Source organism: Vanellus vanellus, assembly GCF_965231255.1.
Source record: "Vanellus vanellus genome assembly, contig: HAP1_SCAFFOLD_70, whole genome shotgun sequence".
Lineage (NCBI taxonomy): Eukaryota > Metazoa > Chordata > Aves > Charadriiformes > Charadriidae > Vanellus > Vanellus vanellus.
This window is the reverse complement of record NW_028128467.1, coordinates 314,368-337,490: the sequence shown is the minus strand read 5'-3', so window position 1 is coordinate 337,490 and position 23,123 is coordinate 314,368. Positions and strand designations below refer to the sequence as shown.

General features: G+C 51.4%; 3 protein-coding genes across 3 annotated transcripts in view; 1 reads left to right on the top strand and 2 right to left on the bottom strand.

Annotated features, from left to right (window-relative positions):
- Positions 1-23,123, top strand: part of LOC309684387 (olfactory receptor 14A16-like) — a gene marked incomplete at both ends in the record, with an annotated part of 210,076 nt that overhangs the window by 88,647 nt on the left and 98,306 nt on the right. The window lies entirely within an intron of this gene.
- LOC309684396 (olfactory receptor 14A16-like) overlaps positions 1-23,123 on the bottom strand; it is a gene marked incomplete at both ends in the record, with an annotated part of 42,551 nt that overhangs the window by 16,791 nt on the left and 2,637 nt on the right. The window lies entirely within an intron of this gene.
- LOC309684397 (olfactory receptor 14I1-like) lies at positions 10,791-11,726 on the bottom strand (the record flags this gene model as incomplete). Its single annotated transcript, XM_082500320.1, has 1 exon — positions 10,791-11,726. One exon carries the CDS (start codon positions 11,724-11,726, stop codon positions 10,791-10,793), a length of 936 nt encoding a protein of 311 aa, XP_082356446.1.

Here is a 23,123-nt window from a genome sequence, read left to right as displayed (position 1 = left end):
GCAAATGTCCAACGGCAGCTCCATCACCCACTTCCTCCTCCTGGCATTGGCAGACATACGGGAGCTGCAGCTCTTGACCTTCTGGCTCTTCCTGGGCATCTACCTGGCTGCCCTCCTGGGAAACAGCCTCATCATCACTGCCATCACCTGTAACAACCACCTCCGCACCCCCATGTACTTCTTCCTCCTCAACCTCTCCCTCATAGACCTGGGCTGCATCTCCACCACTCTCCCCAAAGCCATGGCCAATTCCCTCTGGGACACCCAGGATATCTCTTACTTTGGCTGTGCTGTCCAGCTCTTTTTCTTTTTCTTTTTTATGTCAACAGAGTGTTCTCTCCTCACCGTCATGGCCTATGACCGCTACGTTGCCATCTGCCATCCCCTACACTACGGGACCCTCCTGGGCAGCAGAGCTTGTGTCCACATGGCAGCAGCTGCCTGGGCCAGTGGGTTTCTCAATTCTCTCCTGCACACGGCCAATACATTTTCACTGCCCCTCTGCCAGGGCAATGCCCTGCACCAGTTCTTCTGTGAAATCCCCCACATCCTCAAGCTCTCCTGCTCACACTCCTACCTCAGGGAAGTTGGGCTTCTTGTGGTTGGTGTCTGTTTAGCCTTTGGGTGTTTTGTTTTCATTGTGGTGTCCTATGTGCAGATCTTGAGGGCAGTGCTGAGGATCCCCTCGGAGCAGGGACGGCACAAAGCCTTTTCCACATGCTTCCCTCACCTGGCCGTGGTCTCCCTCTTGATCAGCACTGGAGTGTTTGCCCACCTGAAGCCGCCCTCCATCTCCTCCCCATCTCTGGACCTGGTGGTGTCATTTCTGTACTCGGTGGTGCCTCCAGCAATGAACCCCTTCATCTACAGCATGAGGAACCAGGAGCTCAAGGATGCCGTACGGAAACAGGCCCAATGGACACTGTTTCGCTGAGAATAACCTTCTGCCCCTTCTCTGCACATTGCCAAAGGCTCATCTTAGGCTGCAATTCTGCTTTTTCCTCTCGTGATAATCCTGCTTATAGATAATTTTCTGAGTTTACGCTGCTTGTCTTAAGGCTTGATCCTACTGTGTCTGACCCTTGCACAACACTGAGTCAGGTGTGGCCTGACAGATAACAGCTCTTCAGTAAAAGGGCACCTCCCAAGGGCAGGATGGGCTGTTCCTCCAAAGTTCCTTCCAAGAACATGTTCAAGGAATCAATATTTTAAGGAGTCTGTTCTTGTTTTTTCAATGTTTCTGGAGCCAAGCTCACGGTACTATTGGGTTCCACTGCACCAAATATTCTGGATTTAAAAGCGCTCTTGGTGCCCAATAGAAGGGGAGACCGTCCATGAGCTCCCATTATCTCCTCAGTCTTCTTCATGTATGAGAGGACTGACGGCATATACCGGACATTCTGGAAATGCATTTTTTAGGGGGGAGGAGAGGCGGGATTAGGGACTCAACACTTGCCCTTGGACTGGAACGGATGGAGACTCCGAAGGTGAAACACCCTCCAAGGTGAAGTCCACCAATATAAAGCACTGAATCAATGTGTCCACGCACAAGGACGCTGCAGTGCCGAGGGAGTCAGCAGGGCCTCATCAGGCACAGGGAGGGGAGAGTGGGGAGACGCATGAGGTGCCTGAGGGGACCCCAAGGCCAGGACTGCTGTGCCCTCATGCGCCTGGCCAGATTCACTTCTACCTGGTCTTTAGCTTTCCTAACCTGATCTCTCGCTGCTCGGACAATTCTTTCCAGGATACCTGTCCTTGCTTCAACCCTTCTGTAGGCTTCCTTTTCCTTTTTGAGATTGACCAGGACCTCCTTGGTCATCCACGCAGGCCTCCTGCTGTCTTTCCCTGAGTTCCTCTTTGCCGGGATGTATTGCTCCTGAGCTTGGCTGAGGTAGCCCTTGGATAATAGCCAACTTTCATGGGTCCCTCTTCCTTCCAGGGCTTTGTCCCAATGTAGTTCACCAAGCAGGTCCCTGAAGAGGCCAATGTCTATCTCCTGAAGTCCAGGATAGCGAGCTTACTGTGTGCTCTCCTAGCCACCTTAAAGATCCCAGACTCTGCCACCTCAAGGTCACTGCAGCCAAGGCTGCCCTTGACCATGACATTCCCCATGGGCCCCTCTTTCTTGGTCAGGACAAAGTCCAGCATAGCATCTCTCCTCATTGGCTCTGCTGTCACTTGGAGAAGGATGTAATCGTTAAGGTGTTCCAGGAACCTCCTGGATTGCCTATGCGCTGCTGTGCTTTCCTTCCAACAGCTATCAGGCTGGCTAAAGTTCCCTCTGAGGACCAGGGCTTGTGAATGTGAGCCTACTCCAATCTGTCTATAGAGGGCCTTATCCACTCGGTCTTCTTGGTACCCCCATGTACTTTTTCCTCTTCAACCTCTCTGTTCTTGACCTGGGCTCCATCTCCACCACTCTCCCCAAAGTCATGGCCAATTCCCTCTGGGACACCAGGGTCATCTCTTATGCAGCACGTCCTACACGAGCCTTGCTGTTTGTCTTTTTCATTTCAGCAGAGTTTTCTCTTCTCACCATCATGGCCTAAGACCGCTACGTTGCCATCTGCCATCCCCTGCACTACGGGACCCTCCTGGGCAGCAGAGCTTGTGTCCGCATGGCAGCAGCTGTCTGGGGCAGTGGGTTCCTCAATTCTCTCCTGCACACGGCCAATACATTTTCACTGCCCCTCTGCCAGAGCAATGCCCTGCACCAGTTCTTCTGTGAAATCCCCCACATCCTCAAGCTCTCCTGCTCACATTCAGACTACCTCAGGGAAGTTGGGCTTCTGGTGCTTAGTGTCTTACTAGCATTCAGGGCTTTTGCTTTCATTCTGTTTTCCTATGTGCAGATCTTGAGGGCTGTGCTGAGGATGCCCTCGGACCAGGGATGGCACAAAGCCTTTTCCACGGGCATCCCTCACCTGGTTGTGATCTCCCTGTTTAACAGCACTGCCATGTTTGCCTACCTGAACCCCCCCACCATTTCCTCCCCATCTCTGGACCTGTTGGTGTCATTTCTGTACTCAGTGGTGACTCCAGCAGTGACCCCTCTCATCTACAGCATGAGGAACCAGGAGCTCAAGGATGCCCTGTGGAAACTGATGACTGGTATCTTGGCAGAAGCAGCAATGAACTGCCCATCTTCTACATATCACACATGATGTAACTCATTACAGGCCCAGATTGTCTTTAGTACTTTTTTTCCTTTCATTTCTTTGTTTTTTAGCTTTTCTGGGTTTTCTTAATGCTGTCAATAAAAGTGAAGAATCATCCTTTATCCTATTGCTATGTCAGGATCTGTGTTGTGGGAGCCACAGACTTTGTGTAAATAAGAAACTGTTCTCTCTTCGTTTTTGAAAAACTGAAGGACCCTGCACTGACTTGTTTGTCTGACATCCTTTCTCCGAGAACTTCTCTGGAGCTACAGGGGCCACGTCTGTGTGCTGAGGTGAAGGGGGCAGGAGCCACCCGACCTGGGTCTGCCTCCCAGCCTGACCAGCATGGCCCTGGGCACCACAGCCCCCAGCTCTGCAGAGCCGCACCACCAGCTCGGGGGCTGTGGGACGCCTGGGGAGGGGTGCAGGAGTGGCTGGCCAGGCCAGCACGGATGAGCTCTCTCGGGAAGAGGCTCTGAGGGGAGATGGGCTGTGGCGGGAGAAGAGCAGGGCACCGCGTGTGTGCAGGGCAGCCATGGCAAGAGGAACCCTTTGCTCTGGTGGGACAGCTCGGGGCAGGCTGCCCTGTCCGTGGGGCCAAAGGACCTTCCTGAGGGTGCCCTGGGCCAATTCTCTCATGCCATCCTGGGAGGACATTTGGCAGGTGGGGCTGCAAGCTGCCTGGGGCAGAGATCTCCTCATCATGCTGGCTGTGTGGAAATTCTCACTGGCCTCTGTGTCCTGCTGTGGGACCAGTCCCAATGGGGCTGCTCTGCTGGTCTGTGCTGGGAGAGGGCAGGAGGTGGCCAGATTCTGGGAGGGTCTGTGCTGGCAGGGCTGGCAAGTGCCCTAGAGAAGAGAACCCCAGGGAAGAGCTGAAGTGTGGGAATGTGCAGGGTGGGGGCACATAGCAGTGTCCTGGCACAGCTGGGCTCCTGCGAGAGACATGAGGGACCAGCAGAGCAGGGTCTGGGCTGTGCCTGTGCCCACTGGACACCCCGGGGAAGTTGTCCCAGCGCCATCATCACAGAATCACAGTATCACAGAATTTCCTATATTGGAGAAGACCTGTAAAATCACATAGTCCAATCATTACCCTAACACAGACAAGCCCACCACTAAACCATATCCCTCAGCACTATATCTACACAACCCTTAAACACCTCCAGGGATGGGGACTCCACCACTGCCCTGGGTAACGCATTCCAATGCCTGATGACCCTTTCAGTAAAGAAATTATTCCTAATATCCAGTTGAAACTTCCCTTAGCGCAACTTGAAGCCATTTCCTCTTGTTCTAACACCCGTTACCTGACAGAACACGTCGACACCCACCTCTCTTCCACCTCCTTTCAGATATGTTTAGAGAGCAATAAGGTCTCCCCTCAGCCTCCTTTTCTCCAGGCTAAACCACCGCAGTTCCCTCAGCCGCTCCTCATAAGACATGTGCTCCAGACCCCTCACCCATTTCGTTGCCCTTCTCTGGACACGCTCTGGTGTCCTTTTTGTGGTGAGGGGGCCAAAACTGAACACAGTGCTCAAAATGCGGCCTCCCCAGTGCCCAGTACAGGGGGGAAATCTCCTCCCTGGTCCTACTGGCTACACTAGTCCTGATACAGGCCACGAAGCCGGTGGGCTTCTTGGCCACCTGGGCACACTGCTGGCTCATGTTCAGCTGCTATCAACCAACAACAGAGGTCCCTCTCTGCTGAGCAGCTTTCCAGACACTCCTCCCCAAGCCTGTAGCATTGGCGGGGGTTGTTGTGGCCAAAGTGTGAGACGCAGCACTTGGCCTCATTGAAACTCCTACAGTCTGCCTTGGCCCATGGGTCCAGTCTGTCCGAATCCCTCTGCAGAGCCTCCCTACCCTCAGGCAGATCAACACTCCCACCCAGCTTGGTGTCATCCGCAAACTGACTGAGGGAGCACTCCATCCCCTCATCCCGATCATTGATAAAGATGTTAAACAGGACTGGCCCCAGCACTGAGCCGTGGGGGACACCACTCCTGACCGCCCGCAAACTGCAATTAACTCCGTTCACCACCACTCTCTGGGCACGGCCTTCCAGACAGTTTTTTACCCAGTAAAGCGTGTGCCCATCCGAGCCATGAGCAGCCAGTTTCTCCAGGAGAATGCTGTGGGAAACAGTGTCAAAGGCTTTACTAAAGTCCAGATAGACAACATCCACAGTCTTTCCCTCATCCACTGAGTGCGTGACCACGTTGTAGAAGGAGATCAGGTTAGTCAAGCAGGACCTGCCTTTCATAAATGCCTTTGATAATGTGGCACTGAGTTCCACCTGTCTATAGCAGATTTTATCCCACAGCGAAGGACCGCAAAACTAGAAAGGGCTACTGCAAATGTGCCAAGAGAATTAGAAAAAGCCATTAATGAGGGCAGGCAGTATGACAGCCTTAGAGAAAGAAATCAAATTATTATCAAAAATGGTAATATAGAATGGCTTAGCTCTAGAGCACCTTTTAGAAGTACAGGGCAGAGTAGGTGCGTTCTTGAATAAGAGCTGCTGGGGTTTTTATGTCAGTCAAGATCAGAAAAACAAAACTGAGAGAAACAAGAGAAAGACTCATTTAAAAATATTACACGAAATAGGGCAGGGATCTCCCCTAAATCTCTTTGGGTGGCTAACCTCTTGGCTCCCAGACTTAGGAACAGGACTGTGAACTGAAAGGATTTGGGTTGTTGTATTCACTCTCTTGTTTTGCTTTCTAATTAGATGGGTGTGTTTACAGTGTAGTATTACCTTATGAACTTGACTTACGACTTAAATAATGAAGAGTATAGTGTGACCCTGACGGTGAAAGGAAAAGGAGGGACTGTTAGGAAAATCTCATTCCAGAACTATTGTAACAATTACTCTTTAGAGTATGAAATTGTATGAACTTTCTTAAGATATACAGCGTTTCTTTTGCGTACTGCATAGCCATGGTTCAGTCAGCATGACTACAGGACCCAGCTCATTGTCGGGAGGAGAAGACAGCCCCCAGCCTGAAGAAGAAAGGATGCTCCAGCACTGAGCGGATGACACCATCCTCCCAGCCCCTCTGACACCCCTGTGAAACCCTCCCCTGATCTGGCATCAGAGATAAGGAACTGCAGCAAGACCGACTCCAGGGACGTCTCCATTAGGAGAGCAGCAGGTGGATGATGATGCCACAGCATGAGAGTTGCTTTGCCAAACAGCAGCCTGCGTGTGCGTGTTAAGTAGCGATCACTCAAATTGTGTTGTACCTGAATGCTCTAAAGGTATAAGAACCATGTGTGAAACTGCATTTGGGGTGTCCCAATTTGACTGGGACCACTCGTGCTCGTGAACAGAGAATCACTCATGTAATTCCATACTTTGTGTCCCAATCTCTCTCCTGGGACAGCATGGGCAGTTGGAAAGTTTTCATGATGTTATCCTCGAAGGCCGAGAATTGTCCCCAGGGGTGGCCCAGAAGGCACTTGACTGCCTTTATGGTGCTGTCCTCCCAGGCAATGATCGTTCAGGAAGGACTCTGACTGAAACCATGACTCGAATAGGACTGCCTCAAGAACATGAGAGCGATGTGCCATCCTCCCCTATGCAAGATGGTCCCCCTTTCAGGCCCAGTCGAAAGGAACAGGTGGTTTGCAAACTCTTTTGGGCAAGGATTTCAGATGCTTGTGCAATGCCTCACACAACTGTGGCCTGGGCACTCATAGACAACACATACCTGATCATTTCCATAGTGTCAGTGTGTGTGCCTTCGGAAACCATGCACGTGCTAACAATCAATGGGATTTGGGTGAGTGGTGTGTATGTCCAGTGAATATGAACTACAAATTTATACCCTTGTGAAGGTAGGATTTCAAAAGTTTCAAGCAAAGTCCTTACTGTCAAAAATGCTGAGTTTATTTTTTCTAAGGTAAGAATAACCTAGACTTTTTTTGTTTTAAATAAATGCCCTCTGTCCCCCCTTCCACTCTTCCTTGCCCAGCAAGACTGCAACCTGCTGCCTCCTGTTCTGCGGGTCGTGAGCCATCCATTGCAGAACGGCCTTGAACACGGCCTCTTCTTTCCCACGGAGATCCTCCTTCTGCAGGACACACAGGAGGTCATTGATGGAGAGCTCCAGAAACTCTCTCAACACCCTGGTCACCCTTTCCAAGTGATGGGAGATGAACGCGTGGGCTGCTTCCCGCAGGTCAATAATAAAGTCAATAATAAAGGCAGTAGTAATACTCGGTGAATCTCCAGATGCCGACGCAGTTCTCCAAGCACAGCTGGGACTTTAAGAACTCGCAGCACAGTCTGACGATGCCCATGACGTTGAACTGGTCGGCCGCTATCAGCAAATGTTCAACGTTGATGGCCTTGACCGGTACTGTGCCGGTGTAGGCGTACTTGGTAATGAGCCGCATCATTTCAGGTGAAGTGCCGGGGATTTTATAGACATCGTTCCCGGCATTGCTCCAGTGGGTGGAAAACAAAGCCCTGAAAAAAGCAAAGCAGTGCTGGGGGAAAAAGCAGCTTTGCTGCATTAAACCCGGACCCTATTATCCCCTGTGCCTCCTTTCCGGGGCACCAATTTGGGCACACGCAGTAGCCACGCTGGGAGGCCGTGGGGCTTATTAATTCATGTGTTACGAGCCGGTTGTTTTAACAAGGAGTCACCGCCTCCGGCTGTGCACAGAGAGCCACAGGGCCAGTGCCCTCCTTGCTTCAACAAGACCACCAGAGAATGGCGCTGTGTGGGGAAGGAACACCTCCCGCCCCACGGCAGACAAGCCCGGCTGGCCATGCTCCAGCCCTGCACCGCATCGGGGGGTTCGTCAGACACCGCTTCCAGCGCTGCTGTGAGATCTTGGGTTGGGGATGAATTCCGGTGTCCAGGAAGGCACCAGGACTGTGGGGAAGTGCTGGAAAAGAGGTTCAGTGCCGAGGGAAACACTGGAGAGACACTAAGGCAGCGTGACACAGCCTGGGAAATGCTGTGTGTCCCCATCCCCTCTTGTTCCAAGCACTGACCTGAACTATTGACTGCAGCTACAGAGGATGTTCTTGTGAGCACTGAACTCAATGCCACCCATCAAAGAGTCTCTCCTCCAGGCAAAGCTCACTGAAGATGGTGCAAAGCACAGCACTCATCTTCCTCTCCCTGGGTGAGGATGTGTCGCTGGGAGCCAAGCTATCGCCCACGTCACAGCCTGTGGCAGTGGAAGGTGCTTCTCCTGGAGGTGCTACAGCACTTTGTCTGTGCCCTCCCTCCAACACCGTCTCCCAACCCCTGCCTGTCTGGTGGCTCTGGAATGTGTCCCAAAGTGAAATCACAGGCGCAGGGGTGACCCGGGACCGGCTGTGAGCCCCCGTGCAGCTGGTGCTTTACCTCTATATTGATTCATGGGTGGTGGCAAATGCTCTGTGGGGGTGGTTACAGCAGTGGGAGCAGAGCAACTGGCAGTGCAGAGGTAGACCCATCTGGGCTGCTGAACTGTGGCAAGACATTGCTGCCCAGATAGAGAATCTGGTTGTGAAAGTACATCATGTAGATGACCACGTACCCAAGGGTCAGGCCACTGAGGAACATCAAAACAACCAGCAGGTGGATCAGGCTGCTAAGATTGAAGTGGCTCAGGTGGACATGGACTGGCAACGTAAGGGTGAACTATTCATAGCTTGGTGGGCCCATGACGCCTCAAGCCATCAAGGAAGAGATGCGACATATAGATGGGCTTGTGACCAGGGGGTGGACTTGATCACGTTCACTATTGCACAGGTTATCCACGAATGTGAAACGTGTGCTGCATTTAAGCAAGCCAAGCGGTTAAAGCTTCTTTGATATGGAGGACGTTGGCTGAAATATCAATACGGGGAGGCCTGGCAGATTGGTTCTATCACACTCCCTCAAACCCGCCAAGGCAAGCGCCACGTGCTCACAACGGTGGAAGCAAACACCGGACGGCTGGAAACACACCCTCTGCCCCATGCCACCGCCCTGAACAACTATCCTGGCCCTTGAAAAGCAAGTCTGATGGCGACATGGCACCCCAGAGAGAATTGAGTCAGACAGTGGGACTCATTTCCAAACAGCCTCATAGACACCTGGGCCAAAGAGCATGGCATTGGGCGGGTGTATCACATCCCCTACCATGCACGAGCCTCCGGGAAAATGAAACAATACAACGGTCTGTTATAAACTACACTGAGAGCCATGGGTGGTGGGACCTTCAAAAGTCGGGATACACATTTGGCAAAGGCCACCTGGTTAGGGAACATTTGAGGATCTGAATATGTTCGGGAAGAGAGTCTGGATTATTCCTGACACAAGCAAAGGCAAAACTATCTGTGGGATAGCTTTTTTGTAAGGCCCTGAGTGCACTTGGTGGGTGATGCGGGAGGATGGGGATGATCGATGTGTTCCTCAAGGGGATTTGATTTTGGTGAGAATGGCCAATGAATCAAATGATATGATATTTATTGCTAAATTACCACTCTATGTCATCACTACTACAGGTGCTATATGCTCTATCTATGGCATTGCAGTGAAAGTGACCTAAATTAATGAAGAATGAACTTTGATGAAACTGAGCAAAGTGCAGAAGTGATGGAACCAGAAGTGGCTGCAGTAACTGGCACTCGGGAATTGTCTTGAGATCGACATCTTCAACCCACAGTTGATGGACATGGGCCCTGCCGGCTACACCAGCTGCGAGCTCCAGATGCAGCACGCAACAATTCAACATCACACACCACGTCTTCTGCCGGGAAAGACAGTTACAAGAGATGGAGCCCAAAGTCATGGACTAAATGAACTCAAGGGACATTTCAGTGGGATGGCCCATGGACTAAGGGAATGATATCTGTGTGCATATATACATATATCAAAGACAGGAAAATGGTGGTGATTTATGGAAAAGTGTAAGACCTGGGCATGAGGTAGATGGTATAGAATAAGGGGCGGACGCTGTCCTGGTTTTGCCTGGGATAGAGTTAATATTCTTCCTGGTAGCTGCTCTGTTTTGGATTGACTATGAGAATAACATTGCTAACTCATATTGTTTTAGTTGTTGCTGAGTGATGCTTATATTAAGTCACGGACTTTTTCAACGTCCCGTAGAAGGTGGGGGGGCACAGACAAGACAAGCTGGCCAAAGGAATGTTCCATCTCATAGCTGTCATGCTCAGTATATAAATGGGAGTTGGCTTGAGGGAAGGAATCGGTGATCACTTCTCCAGACAGGCGGGGCAAATGATCATTGGGTGTTGACAGTAATATATTTTGCATCACTTTATTCTATATATACTTATACTTATTATTATTATTGATGTTGTTACTGCTAATGCTTTTATTTTCTGTTACTGTTCTATTAAACGATATTTATCTCAGCCCATGTTTGTTTTTTTTTTTTTTTCCCTGCTTTTCCCTTTTCTTGCTATTCTACCTGAGACATCCCGTTTCATTTAAGAGCTGTTACCAGACCGGCCACATCTGACTCAGTGTTGTGCAAGGGTCAGACACAGTAGGATCAAGCCCCAACACAAGTAGTATAAACCCAGAAAAATATCAATCAGCAGGGTTATGACAAGAGGAAAATTAGGCTCATGATCTAAGATAACCCCTGGGCAGTGTGCAGAGAAGGGGTGGCAGGTTATTGTCGGTGTAACAGCGTCCATTGGGTCAGTTTCAATAGGGCATGCTTGAGCTCCTGGTTCCTCATACTGTAGATGAGGGGGTTCACTGCTGGAGGCACCACCGAGTACAGAAATGACACCACCAGTTCCAGAGATGGGGAGGAGATGGAGGGGGGCTTCAGGTGGGCAAACACTCCAGTGATGATAAATAGGGAGACCACGGCCAGGTGAGGGAGGCACGTGGAAAAGGCTTTGTGCCGTCCCTGCTGTGAGGGGATCCTCAGCACCACCCTCAGGATCTGCACATAGGACACCACAATGAAAACAAAACACCCAAAGACTAAACAGGCACTAACCACAAGAAGCCCAACTTCCCTGAGGTAGGAGTGTGAGCAGGAGAGCTTGAGGATGTGGGGGATTTCACAGAAGAACTGGTGCAGGGCATTGCCCTGGCAGAGGGGCAGTGAAAATGTATTGGCCGTGTGCAGCACAGCATTGAGGAACCCACTGCCCCAGGCAGCTGCTGCCATGCGGACACAAGCTGTGCTGCCCAGGAGGGTCCCGTAGTGCAGGGGATGGCAGATGGCAACGTAGCGGTCATAGGCCATGATGGTGAGGAGAAAATACTCAGCTGAAATAAAAAAGAGAAAGAAAAAGAGCTGGACAGCACATCCTGCATAGGAGATGGCCCTGGTGTTCCAGAGGGAGTTTGCCATGGCTTTGGGGAGAGTGGTGGAGATGGATCCCAGGTCAAGAACAGAGAGGTTGAAGAGGAAGAAGTACATGGGGGTGTGGAGGTGGTGGTCGCAGGCGATGGCGGTGATGATGAGGCCGTTTCCCAGGAGGGCAGCCAGGTAGATGCCCAGGAAGAGCCCGAAGGTCAAGAGCTGCAGCTCTCGTGTTTCTGCAAACTCCATGAGGAGGAACTGTGTGATGGAACTGCCATTGGACATTTGCTGCTTCTGGGCAGGGGGACCTGTCCAAGGAGGAAAAGGCAGTGACAAACTCGGAGACTTCTCTGAGGAAATCCCCATGCCATTCCTCACAGAAATCCCCCTCCCACAGCTGAATGAGGAATGACCCAGCTCATTCCCAACCCCACAAACTCAATGACACACTCCCTTATCAGGTAAAATACTACTTCGACACCTACTTTCCATGAGGACACCTCTGGGGCAGGACTCCCAGAGTCAGAGGCAGAAGAGAAGCTGACCCGCACCCCCTCCCAACTCCTGAGATGCAGAGTTCAACAGAAGGATGGGGAAAGAGGAGAAATGTGTCTGTGCTCTGAAAAAAGGAAGCGAGGAGAGGGAGTCAGACAGGCGTGCAGTGAAGCCTTCTCCTCAGTGACAGTGTCTCCAGACAGAGAAACTGCAGGGCACTTGCTTTTATGTTGTGCATCACTTGTAGGACAATCACACGTCTCCTTGACTGGAGGTGCAGCTGCCGAGAAGGCATCTCGGGCTCTGGACCCTCTGGCTGTGAGGTGGGCGGGAGAGGAGAGCAGAGGCTTGCTGCGGAGAAGTTGTCTGAAGGTGAGGGTATGGCAGGAGGTGCCGGGATTCCCCCTGCTTGGGCATGTCTGGCAGCAGCTCCCTCTCTGTCCCTGCCCATGTCTGGGCTGCCAGGAGCTGCCCCTGCCTGGAGCTGCTTCTCTGCCAACGGGTCTCCTCCCTGCCAGTGCCCCAGAGCCCATCCCACCCGCTGTGTGCTCAGCTCTGCCCTGCAGACCCCTCCTGGCAGCACAGCGCTGCCCAGGGGCGTCTCTGGGTGTGCGGGGGCTCAGGAGGGCTTCAGGGAAGTGCTATCGAGAACGGGGGTCTCTGTGCCTTCTCCACAAAGGAGAACTCCATTCCCACCCCCCACTGCTCACCCAGCAGCCGAGAGGAGAAATCCCACAGCACAGAATTCTTCCCCTTCAGGGGAAAGGTGCCTCGATGTCCTTCTTCAAAAGGACTCTGTGCAAATGTCCTGGGGGTGATGGGGATCCGGGAGCAGCCCTGACCCACACAGGTCCATCTCAGCAACAGAAGGCATCTGCCTTGCTGGCCATCACTCTTTCCACCCACTGCTTCTCCCCACAGAAGCTCTGTGGGAGCTCCCCGGGCAGGTGCAGAGCTGACCCTGGCAGAGTCCCTGCCCCGGCACACAGCCATGGGGTGCAGGGACCCTGATGGCAAGGACAGCCCTGCCCACCGCTGCCTGCACACCCCTATGCACACCTCCACAACCATCCCCGGCAGAAGGCAGCCCTCCGGCCCTGTCCCTCTCACCGGGCAGCAGGGAAGCCCTGCTCTGGAGCACATTCTCCTCCTCTACAGCACAGAAACTGAGAGAGTCCTCCTGACAGAGCCCAGAGCTCTCAGATGGACCAGCTTGAGGAGAACCCTCCAGGAACTGGAGCTGCATTGCCCGGCACCCTGAGACTTACCACGCAGAGGGCGGTGAAGATTTCTGCCCCAGTGAGCTCTCAGCGCCCCCTACTCCAGACTGCCGTTAAGCTCTCTCTGCCTCGAAGGTCTCCCCTCTCTGCCTGCAGGCAGTGCCCCCAGCCCTGCTCCTGGGCAGAGCTGTCTCTCTGCGGTGCTGCCCTCTTGCCAGGAGCTCCCTCCGGCCCAGCAGCCCGGCCCAGCTCAGCAGCAGAGGACCAGCCCACGGTGGCACTCTCTCTGTCCCCTCTGGCCTCCCTCAGAGATGTCCCTGGGGCTCCAGGGGAACCGCCTGTGAAAAAGGCTGATGCAATCTCTCATGTTCCCTCCCTCAGCTGCGCAGAGACACTTACTTCCACCAGTGGTATTTCTCCCAGCAGAAGAAGAGCTGGCCATGAGTACCCCCTCTTCTTGTCCCATCAGTAGCACACACGAGGTCTTGGACTCTTGGTACCAGGAGTCCTTATGGCAAGTCACCGCTTGCCTGGTGCCACAGCTGGGGGGCTTCAGCCCAAACGTGCAGCAATGATCTCAGCCAGGGGCACAGACAGGACGAGCTGGAGCCGTTCCTGTGGCAGACAGAGCTGTGACATGGTGGCAGAGCTCAGTCCAGATGGTCTTCAAGGACAGCCTCCTCCAAGCTCTGCTATAGTCCAGATCACAATTCAATCTAACCCCGAAAGGCAATTCAAGGGCACCAGTATGAGTGTTTACTCCTTCAGGAACAGTTCAAGGAGAAACAAAGCCACTGTGTGGCCACTGCTGAGTTTCATAGAGCGGGTGGAGCTATATCGGAGATTCTCTACATCCTCTTTGCCTCAGTCTGCCCCAGCAAGGTCTCCCAGGGCTCTGTGACTCGGGGCAGGAATCTGGAGGAACGCCACCAGCAGTGGATTGTTCCCAAGTCACCTTAACTAAGACAATCCTTACCAGTCTATGGGACAGGAGGGGTGGCAGCTGAGGGAGATGACAGGGTAAACCAATGTCCCAGCATGTCCAATGACACTCCGTAATCATTGAAAGGCCATGGAGGTTGAGGGAGGGAACTCCCTGATGACTGGCAGCATCCAAATATTGCATGCTCTTTTAAAAAAATGGCCAACCGATAAATAGGGGAAGTTGTGCCCCAGAGTGTGTCCGCTCAGAACCCATTTGTGGGTGTCTGAAACCCTGGATTTACCCAGGACAGCTTGTGTCCCACCGTTCTCTGCTTCCTGTGATGGAAGAACAGGATTGCTCAGCGCAGGGAGAGCAGTGCTGGTCTTTTAAGTTGGAAGTCAGCATAGTTTTCAGCATCTTCCCCCACAATATGCTTGTGCCCGAATTAGGATGTCATGGCTTGCATGGGTGCATAAGGAGATGGGTAACTAACCAGATGGCAGATTGGGCTCAGAGGTCTGTGGTCAATGTGTGGTACTCTTCCTTGAGGCATCTAGCTTGAAAGCTCCTGCAAGTGTCTGTCCTGCCACCTGCCCTGTTTATCATGTTTATAAGGACCTGGAGAAGATGCAAGTGTTCTTTTTCATAGGATTTGAAGACACTACTCTGGCGGGAAGGGCTGGTATGCCAAAGGACATAGACAGGCCAGAGGGATGGGCCAAAAGTAATATCATGATGTCCGATAAAGAGAACTCTGAAGTTCTGCCCTTGAAGTGCACTAACCCCATACAATGACAGAGGGCAGGGGCGGTGTGGCTGGGTGGCAGTTTTGCGGGAAAGGCTCTGCTGGTTCTTCAGTTTCATTAGGCAAAACAGGAGCAGGGGGCAAAGAAGGCCAACAGCATCCTTTGCTTCTCTTTCCATTCCCTGAAATCCCGAGTGCTTCTCTTTTATTCTCCTTATGCCCTCCCAAAAGGACAGCCCACCTGTGCTGGTTTGAAATGAAACAGAACCCATTTTCTGTTCAGTAATTTGACTTTGCAGCCAAGCCTCCTCGAACTAACTGAACTCTCTGAAATTTAATGCATATTGTCCATAAGCTGTTGGCTCTCAGAGTGACAAAACCTGATCATCTATAATTTATGCCAAGGCATGGTATGCAGAGAGGCTCTTGCTTAGACTTTTTGCTATAACAACCAAGGGCAGCTCACTTTGTTATATGCCCCGTTGGAGGGTCGGAAGCCATAAAGTGTAGAGGGGTCACACCTTTGGATAGGAGCGGAGATGAGAAGTGACCCAAAACTGACTAACTTATCTAAACTGACAAGTCCTTTCTCTCTCTCCCTCCTCTCCTTGGAAAGAGAGGTGAGGGAGAGCATCTGTCGTTTGTTGCAGTGGCCAGGCCGGCCCAAACCACGACAAGGGTGAAGGAACTGCACTGTTGGAATGAAGGCAGTCCTTGCTCCTGCACACAGAATTCCAGCCACAAGTAGCTCTGTGCTCATTTAATATTTGGTTGGCTGCCTCGAGGAATTGCCCCTGACACACCCTTGGCTGGGCTCAAACAGCATTTTGTCTGGGAAGCTCTCCTAATGAACAGCCTCATCCCAACTTCATTGCGTGGTCTGTAAATGGAGAGGCAAGCCCTGCAGTCAAAGTGGAAGGTTTGTGGGTGATGGTGGTGACTGAAATGACCCACAATGCATCTTTGGTGTGGCTTTCTGGATGCTCAGAACCAATGGACCTCTGAAGGAAAGTCAATCTGGAATTGGAGCTTACAGAAAACACATTTAAAACTCTTTTCTACTGAGTCGCTTGGAGCAGCAAAATTCCTGTTAGTGTTTGCCTGTGTAAAGGCTGTATGGGAAGTGCACAGCATAAAACAGACCATGCAGCTTGAGCTAAAATATGCGTTAAGGAGGAAAAGGATGTTACAAACTCAATAAGCAGGTGATTGAACCAGGGCAATGCCCTAGGAGATCCCACTGTCTTAAAGTAGCAGATCCTACTTCTCCAGCCTGTCAAGTTTACGTTAGTCATGGCAAAGTGAAAAAGGAAGCCGGTGCCATTGGAACCCTGTGGTGTGCCATGTATGATTCACAGGATCTCCTGAGAGAAATGGATGACGAGGTAAAGAATGTGAAAAAAAGACACCCGTAAATTGAAGGAGGAGGAATTTCCCAAAATAAAGACAATCATCTTAATCAAAGTTTGATAGGAAGATCTCAGGGTAAACAGACATAGACCCTGGTTACAAATGAAACAGCTGGACTTACAAGTTGGACAAGCACAAGATTTAGAAACAGAACTAAAGGTTTTAGAAACTGAGCTACAGAAAGCTGGAACAGCAGCTCAGCTTCCAGCAGAGTAACATATAGTCATGAACAGAAGTCACAATCAATGCAGCGCACTCCCCTCAGTCTGGGAATTCAAGAGTATGTCTTGGACAAGATCCATAGGGTCTACTGGGAAGGCCCAGGTTCTTGTGGGCTGGCACCAGGGATCCTGGAGTGCTTGCCAGCAGATTCTTGGGGATAACGCACAGCTGAAGTGGCCATTGGGAATAGGAGAAACTTGGCCCTATTATTAGAGGACGCATGAACATGCACGGACCCTCTTCATGTATGGCAAACTCAGGCTAAATAACTCCAGAGTAGAGTCACTTTGTTATAGTCACTTTGAGTGGCTATGAGAGAGCCCATCGTCTTGACCCAAGGTGGGAAAATGTCATCTTCCAACCAGGGCAATGAAAGGAATTAATGTGAAAAGACCCATCAAGTCAACCTGCATCATAAGGGAAAGCAAATTTTCCTTTTCTAAAACAGACAGAAGCCCCCCCTTGCAAAACCAACATGGTTGGTCACCACTGCCAATCTGCTGCTTTAACTGCTCCACACCATAGAGTCTGATCTCAGTACTGACTTTACCACAAGAATTATGCATGAGCACTGCAAATCCTAAATGTAAGATGTGCCACCCTGTCTCTGGCAACCCGTGGGGCAGAGGAGAGGGAAAAGCCAGTAACGGGGTTTGGATGTTGAAGGTGGGGTCCAGCAGAGATGAGGAGTCAAGGGAGTGGATGGGGAGAGATAGGCAAAGGTGAGACAAGTTCTGATCTTGATTGTGAGGCCACTACAGTTGTAGGAGCATGACTGTGCAGCAGCTGGCCCCAGCAGTTTGGGGACAAGAGGTTTATCACAAAACCGCTCTTCCCAGCAGAGCCAAGATAGGGGCAGAGGGAAAGGGGAGCGGCAGGCCAAGGGGAGATGGCTGGCATGGTGATGATTCTGAGGGCACTTCCACAGCAGCAGCCTGGTTGGCCCTCAGGAGACATGCTGGCCAGCAGTCATTCTGAGGTTATCCAGCGCATCAGAGTCCCCACCCGAGAGGAACCCCATCCTTGGGGAGGGGAGGGGGTGAGGCAGGTGGAAGAGGCCCACCTGGGTTCTGATCCTGGGGGCACCTCTGTTACAGCAACCTGACCAACCATGGCAGACGGAAGGGCAGGTGGGGCTCATGGCCACCTGGCTCAGGACGAGCCCTGACACTGGCAGAAAATCTTCTCCTTATCTCCAGGTTGAACATCCCCTCTTTCACCCAACACTTCTCTTTCATCCTCTTAATATGCACCAGAGGTGGAGAGCCAATCTCTGTATTTTTTTGACCTCCTCCTAGGTTCTGACAGGCTGCAAGGAGGTCCCCGTAACCCTTCTTTCTGCTCTTGACCTTCCTTGCAACCACTGGCTCAAGGGGAGCTTTGCCTTCCTAAAAACAATGACGTCAACAGAGATAAGTTTCTTCCTTGTAATGTCCTTGCTGTCACCTCCGGGCAGCTGCTTCATGGCCCCTGTCAGAGCCAGCCTCGTCCCTCTACTCACCCAGCCTCCCTGCACCCACCCCCGCCCCCAAATGCATTATCATCACGGGAAGACTTGTGGTACACAAAGAGGTTTCTAGGGCAATCAAAACCATGCTCAGTGGAGAGAGGGAAACAAGGGTGGGCTCTTTGTGTGCTGTATTATGTTAGTGTAAGATATCTACCCATATAGACACACAGCAAAAATGGATCCTTCCAAGAGCTGGTCTGACACCTTCCATGTATCCAGAACCTGGCCCCGGGATCCCCTCGTCCCCCTGCTCGACCTCAGGCACAGACAAGCACATGCTCACACAAATGGCTCTCTCCAGCACAGAGTCAAAGAATCATTGAGGCCAGAAACCAGTCAGCGTCCAACTTCTCTGGGCTGCCCCTTCATGCTTCATTTTAGTCAGGACCTCCTTTCTCACCCATGCCAGGCTCCTGACAGCTTTGACAGACTTCCTATATGATGGGGTGGACTGTTCTGGAGCTGCAAGAGTCCATCCTTGACTAGCAAAGAGCTTTCTTCTCCACAGGGCCCTATCCCATGGGATTCTTCTGATCAGGTCCCTCAGAAGGCCAAAGCCTGCTCTCCTGAAGTCCCCCTCTTGGCCTTGTTCCCTTCTTTCAGGAGCCTCAACTCTACCTTCTCATCCCTGACTGTGACATCCCTGACAGTGGGAGATGGGAATTTTTTTTCTCCACTCTGGAGCAGGCACAAAGACCCCAGTTCTCGTTAGCATTTGTCTGAGCCTCTTCTTATCCCCTTGGCATGCAGAGATGTCCCTGGGCAGTGCCCTGCTGCCAGGAGGGATCTGCAGGGCAGAGCTGAGCACACAGCGGGAGGGATGGGGTCAGTGAGCACTGGCAGGGAGGAGATGTTGGGACAGAGAAACAGCTCCCGGCAGGGACAGCTCCAGGCAGCAGAGACGTGGGCAGGGAGTCGGAGGGACCTGCTCCCACAAACACCCTGGGAGAGGGCACTTGGGCACCCTCCCTGCCATCCCCTGCAGCGCAGACACCCACTCTGAAGGAACGCCCTGGTCTCCTCTTCCACCCAGCACAGCCCAACCCTCTGTCCTTCTATTGCCTCCTCACAGAAACACTCCTGGCATTTCTCCACATTTCCCCTTCTGCCTCTGCTCCCCTTGTTGGTATCACCGGAGTTTCTGGGGTTGGGTTGGATTCAGCCGTGAAAAATATCTGTGGTTGCTGCTATGCGGATGCTTCCATGGGAGTAAAATGTCCTCCTAATCTGCACAGTCAGGGTGATACAAATGAGCTAAGTCGCCCTTCAGGACATCCCATCTTTAGGACATTCCACTCTTTCCAATGAGGTCCTACTGGGCTGAATCCAGCTGGGCTCCTGAAGAGCACAGCTCACCCATGGCATCTCTCTGATATCCAGCAGCCCCATGACAAAGGGAATAGAGAGAAATGAGAAGTCTGTCCAAATGTATTGATGCGTTTTCCTCTATGAAGAGCCCTCCATATCCTGATGGACCAAATGTGCAATGGAAATTCCATGACAGATTCCATCTTCTTGACGTTCCTGAACACACAGAAACTGCAGCTCTTGTACTTCTGGCTCTTCCTGGGCAGCTACCTGGCTGCCCTCCTGGGAAACGGCCTCATCATCACCGCCATCACCTGCGACCACCGCCTCCACACCCCCATGTACTTCTTCCTCCTCAACCTCTACCTCATAGACCTGGGTTGTATCTCCACCACTCTCCTCAAAGCCATGGTCAATTCCCTCTGGAACACCAGGGCCATCTCCTATGCAGGATGTGCTGATCAAACCTTACTTTTCAGTTTCTTCATTTCAGCTGAGTATTTTCTCCTCACCATCATGGCCTATGACCGCTACGTTGCCATCTGCCATCCCCTGCACTACGGGACCCTCCTGGGCAGCAGAGCTTGTGTCCACATGGCAGCAGCTGCCTGGGGCAGTGTTTTTCCCTATGCTGTGCTGCACACGGCCAATACACTTTCACTGCCCCTCTGCCAGGGCAATGCCCTGCACCAGTTCTTCTGTGAAATCCCCCACATCCTCAAGCTCTCCTGCTCACGTTCCTACCTCAGGGAAGTTGGCTTATTGCTTTTAGTGCCTTTCTATTTTTGGTGCCTTTTTTTTTTTCCCCCTCATGCTTTCTTATGTGCAGATCTTGAGAGTGGTGCTGAGGATGCCCTCTGAGCAAGGGCGACACAAAGCCTTCTCCACATGCCTCTGTCACCTGGCTGTTTGTCTGTCAGTACTGCCATCTTTGCCTGAAGTCCCCCTCCATCTCCTCCCCAGCCCTGCATGTGGTGATGGCTGGTTGTCATTTGGTGGTACCTCCAACACTGAAGCCCCTCATCAAGAGTGTGAGGATCCAGGAGCTCAAGGATGACCTTAGGAAACTGACTGGAAATTTTTCGGTAGCCATAGACTACCTATGTGCTTCTACAAAGGATTCCCACTGTATGTCATGACCAAATAAGACTGTTTCTTTATATTTTTTTTCCACTTGTGATGATTTTGTATTCAAAGAAATGTCATTATTAATCTCTTCCTACTTACGTATCCACACATCTTGTTTGACCCAGAGACTTCTGTAAATGGGGATCCAGTGTCTCATTGCATTTAATAAAAAAAAAATAATAATTACCTTGCATCAACTTCTTTGCCTAAGAACCCTTCTTAACACAGCAGGAAGGAATGGGAAGTGAAAACACCTTTCTGGCTGTACCAGCCTGGGGAAGGCTGCCCTGTCCCTGGAGCAGTAAGAGCATCCCCCAGACATTCAAGCTCTCCTGCTCAGACTCCTGCCTCAGGGAAGTTTTGGTACTTGTGGATGGCCTCTGTATGGCCTTTGGGTGTTTTATATTCATTCTTTTCTTCTGTATGCAGATCTTGAGGGATGTGCTGAGGATCCCCTCTGAGCAGGGACGGCACAAAGCCTTGTACAGGTGCCTGCCCCACCTGGTCGTGCTCTCTCTGTCAGCACTTTGCTGACCAGAAGGCCCTCCCCATCCCTTGATTTGGTGGTGGCAGTCCTGTACTCTGTGGTACCTCCAGCTGTGACCCCCTTTTCTACAGCATGAGGAATGAGAAGCTGAAGCAGGGCAGTAGGAAAGTGATTTCACGGATGTTTGTCAAGAGTGGTAACATTTCACCCACAGTCCAGGAATGAATCCTGGGTTATCCCATTCCAGACCTGTTTGTTGTTTGTGTGGCTTATCCTTTCCCTTATCTACCTTGCCATTATTGGCATCATTTTCATTATCATTATCAGCATTTTTATTTTTGCCATGAATAATCTTTTGTGATAATCGGTGGTTATGATGATCCCCCACAATTGTTTAGATTCAGCGTACTTCTAGCAAGGAATGAACCCACGCTGTCTCACCTGGAGCCCATATATATGTACATCTAACACTGTGGAAGAGCTGAAGTTCTCTTCGTTGGTCTGTAATACAACGTGATTTCCCAAGTGCACTGCCTGAAATCTCAGCTCTGCTCTCAAAGCTGGTGCCAAGAAGAGGCTCACCTCAAATAGGCCTCTTTCTCCTTGGATTAAGCAAAGAGGTCAACCTTGTGATCCGTTCTCCTGGTTTGAGTGAGACAGGACTAAATTCTCTTTTAATACTTGGGAAGACTGCACTTTTAGAAGGCTCTGGGTTCTGAATTTGTCAATATATATACTTTATAGCCAACTATGGTGTGGGGGTTTCAAGGTCTCAATGTTTTCGAGCTTGCCGGGTGCAGGGATGAGGAGGAGCGAGTCCCGAGCACTTGACCCGAGCTGCCAACAGGATTATTTCATACCATGAGCATTGTCACATTCAATATAAAGTTTGTTGTGAAGTGCCCTCTCTCCCTTGATGGCTGCCATCCTGAGAACTTCATGCCCTGGTGCCAGAGCCCTGAGCCCTTCCCTTCCTCCTGAATCCGCAGCGCCCACAGTGTCCCACATTTGCTGTCCACTGCTGGGAGTGCACAGCTTCCTACGGTTATAGTTGGCTGAGTATAATCCTGGTATATTTTGTATTGGTATTGGTATATTTGGTTGGACCCCACCGCGCTTTTCCACTTCTGACCCTCCAACGGGGCAAATAACAACGTTGGTTGGCCTTGGTTGTTATAGCAATAAGTATAAGCAAGATCCTCTCTGCACACCATGCCTGGGCATCAACTATAAAGGTCTGATCACTATGAGAGCAAATAGTGTCTGCACAATACGCTGTTAATTTCAGCAGTTAGAAGAGACCCGGCTAAGAAGCAAAGTTACTGAAGAAAATGGTCCCTGTTATACCTCAAACCGGGACACCAGCTCTCTCTGGGTGACCTCTTGCATCACAGCTCTACCTTTCCAGGGAAATTGCTTCTTCCTTATGTCCAGTCTCCACTTTCCCAGCTGCACTTTGTAGCAGTTTTGCTCTCTCCTGCTTTGTCCCACTTCCAAGGAAAGCTCAAAAATCTGAGGAAGCACCCTCCAGGCAGGTGACCTCACTCATCAGCCTTCTTGTGGCCTTTCACTTGACCAGACAGAAGTAACCTCACCATGATCTTCTAAACCATGTGACTACTGCTGGCCTTTCAGCTTCTTGGAAAGACACAAACAAGCCATCTGCCTGCTGCTGTCCCATCAGGTACTCAGGCAGAAGGGACATGCCAGCCCACATCCACGTCCTCTTCTTGGATGGGGCTCCACCGTACAGGGGGATTATAAGGACATTCAACAACGTTGGCCCAAATGCTAATCACTGAGGGATTCTTGTTATGACTGGCTTCAGGCAGGACTTTGTACCGCTGTTGACTTTTGTGCCTGATCATCTAGCCAACTTCCCTCCTACCAGACCATCCACTGCTTCAGTCCAGAGAGCATCAATCTGGCCATAAGGAGACTGTGGGAGATGATGTCAAAGGCCGTGCACAAGGCCAGGTACACAACATGCCCTTGTTTCCCCTAACCATCCTGGTCCAGCAATGCCTTTCTTCTCCTTCCAGTGCCTGGAGACGGCTGCGGGAGGACATACCCCACCACCTTCTAAGGGACTGAGGAAGGCACACCACCTTGTAATTCTCCCAATCCTCACCCCTGCCCTTCTTGAAGATGGGTTTGACATCTGCTTTTTCCAAGGACCCCGGAACCTGTCTGGCTGCTCTGGCACTTTTGAGGGCACAATCCAGAGTCACA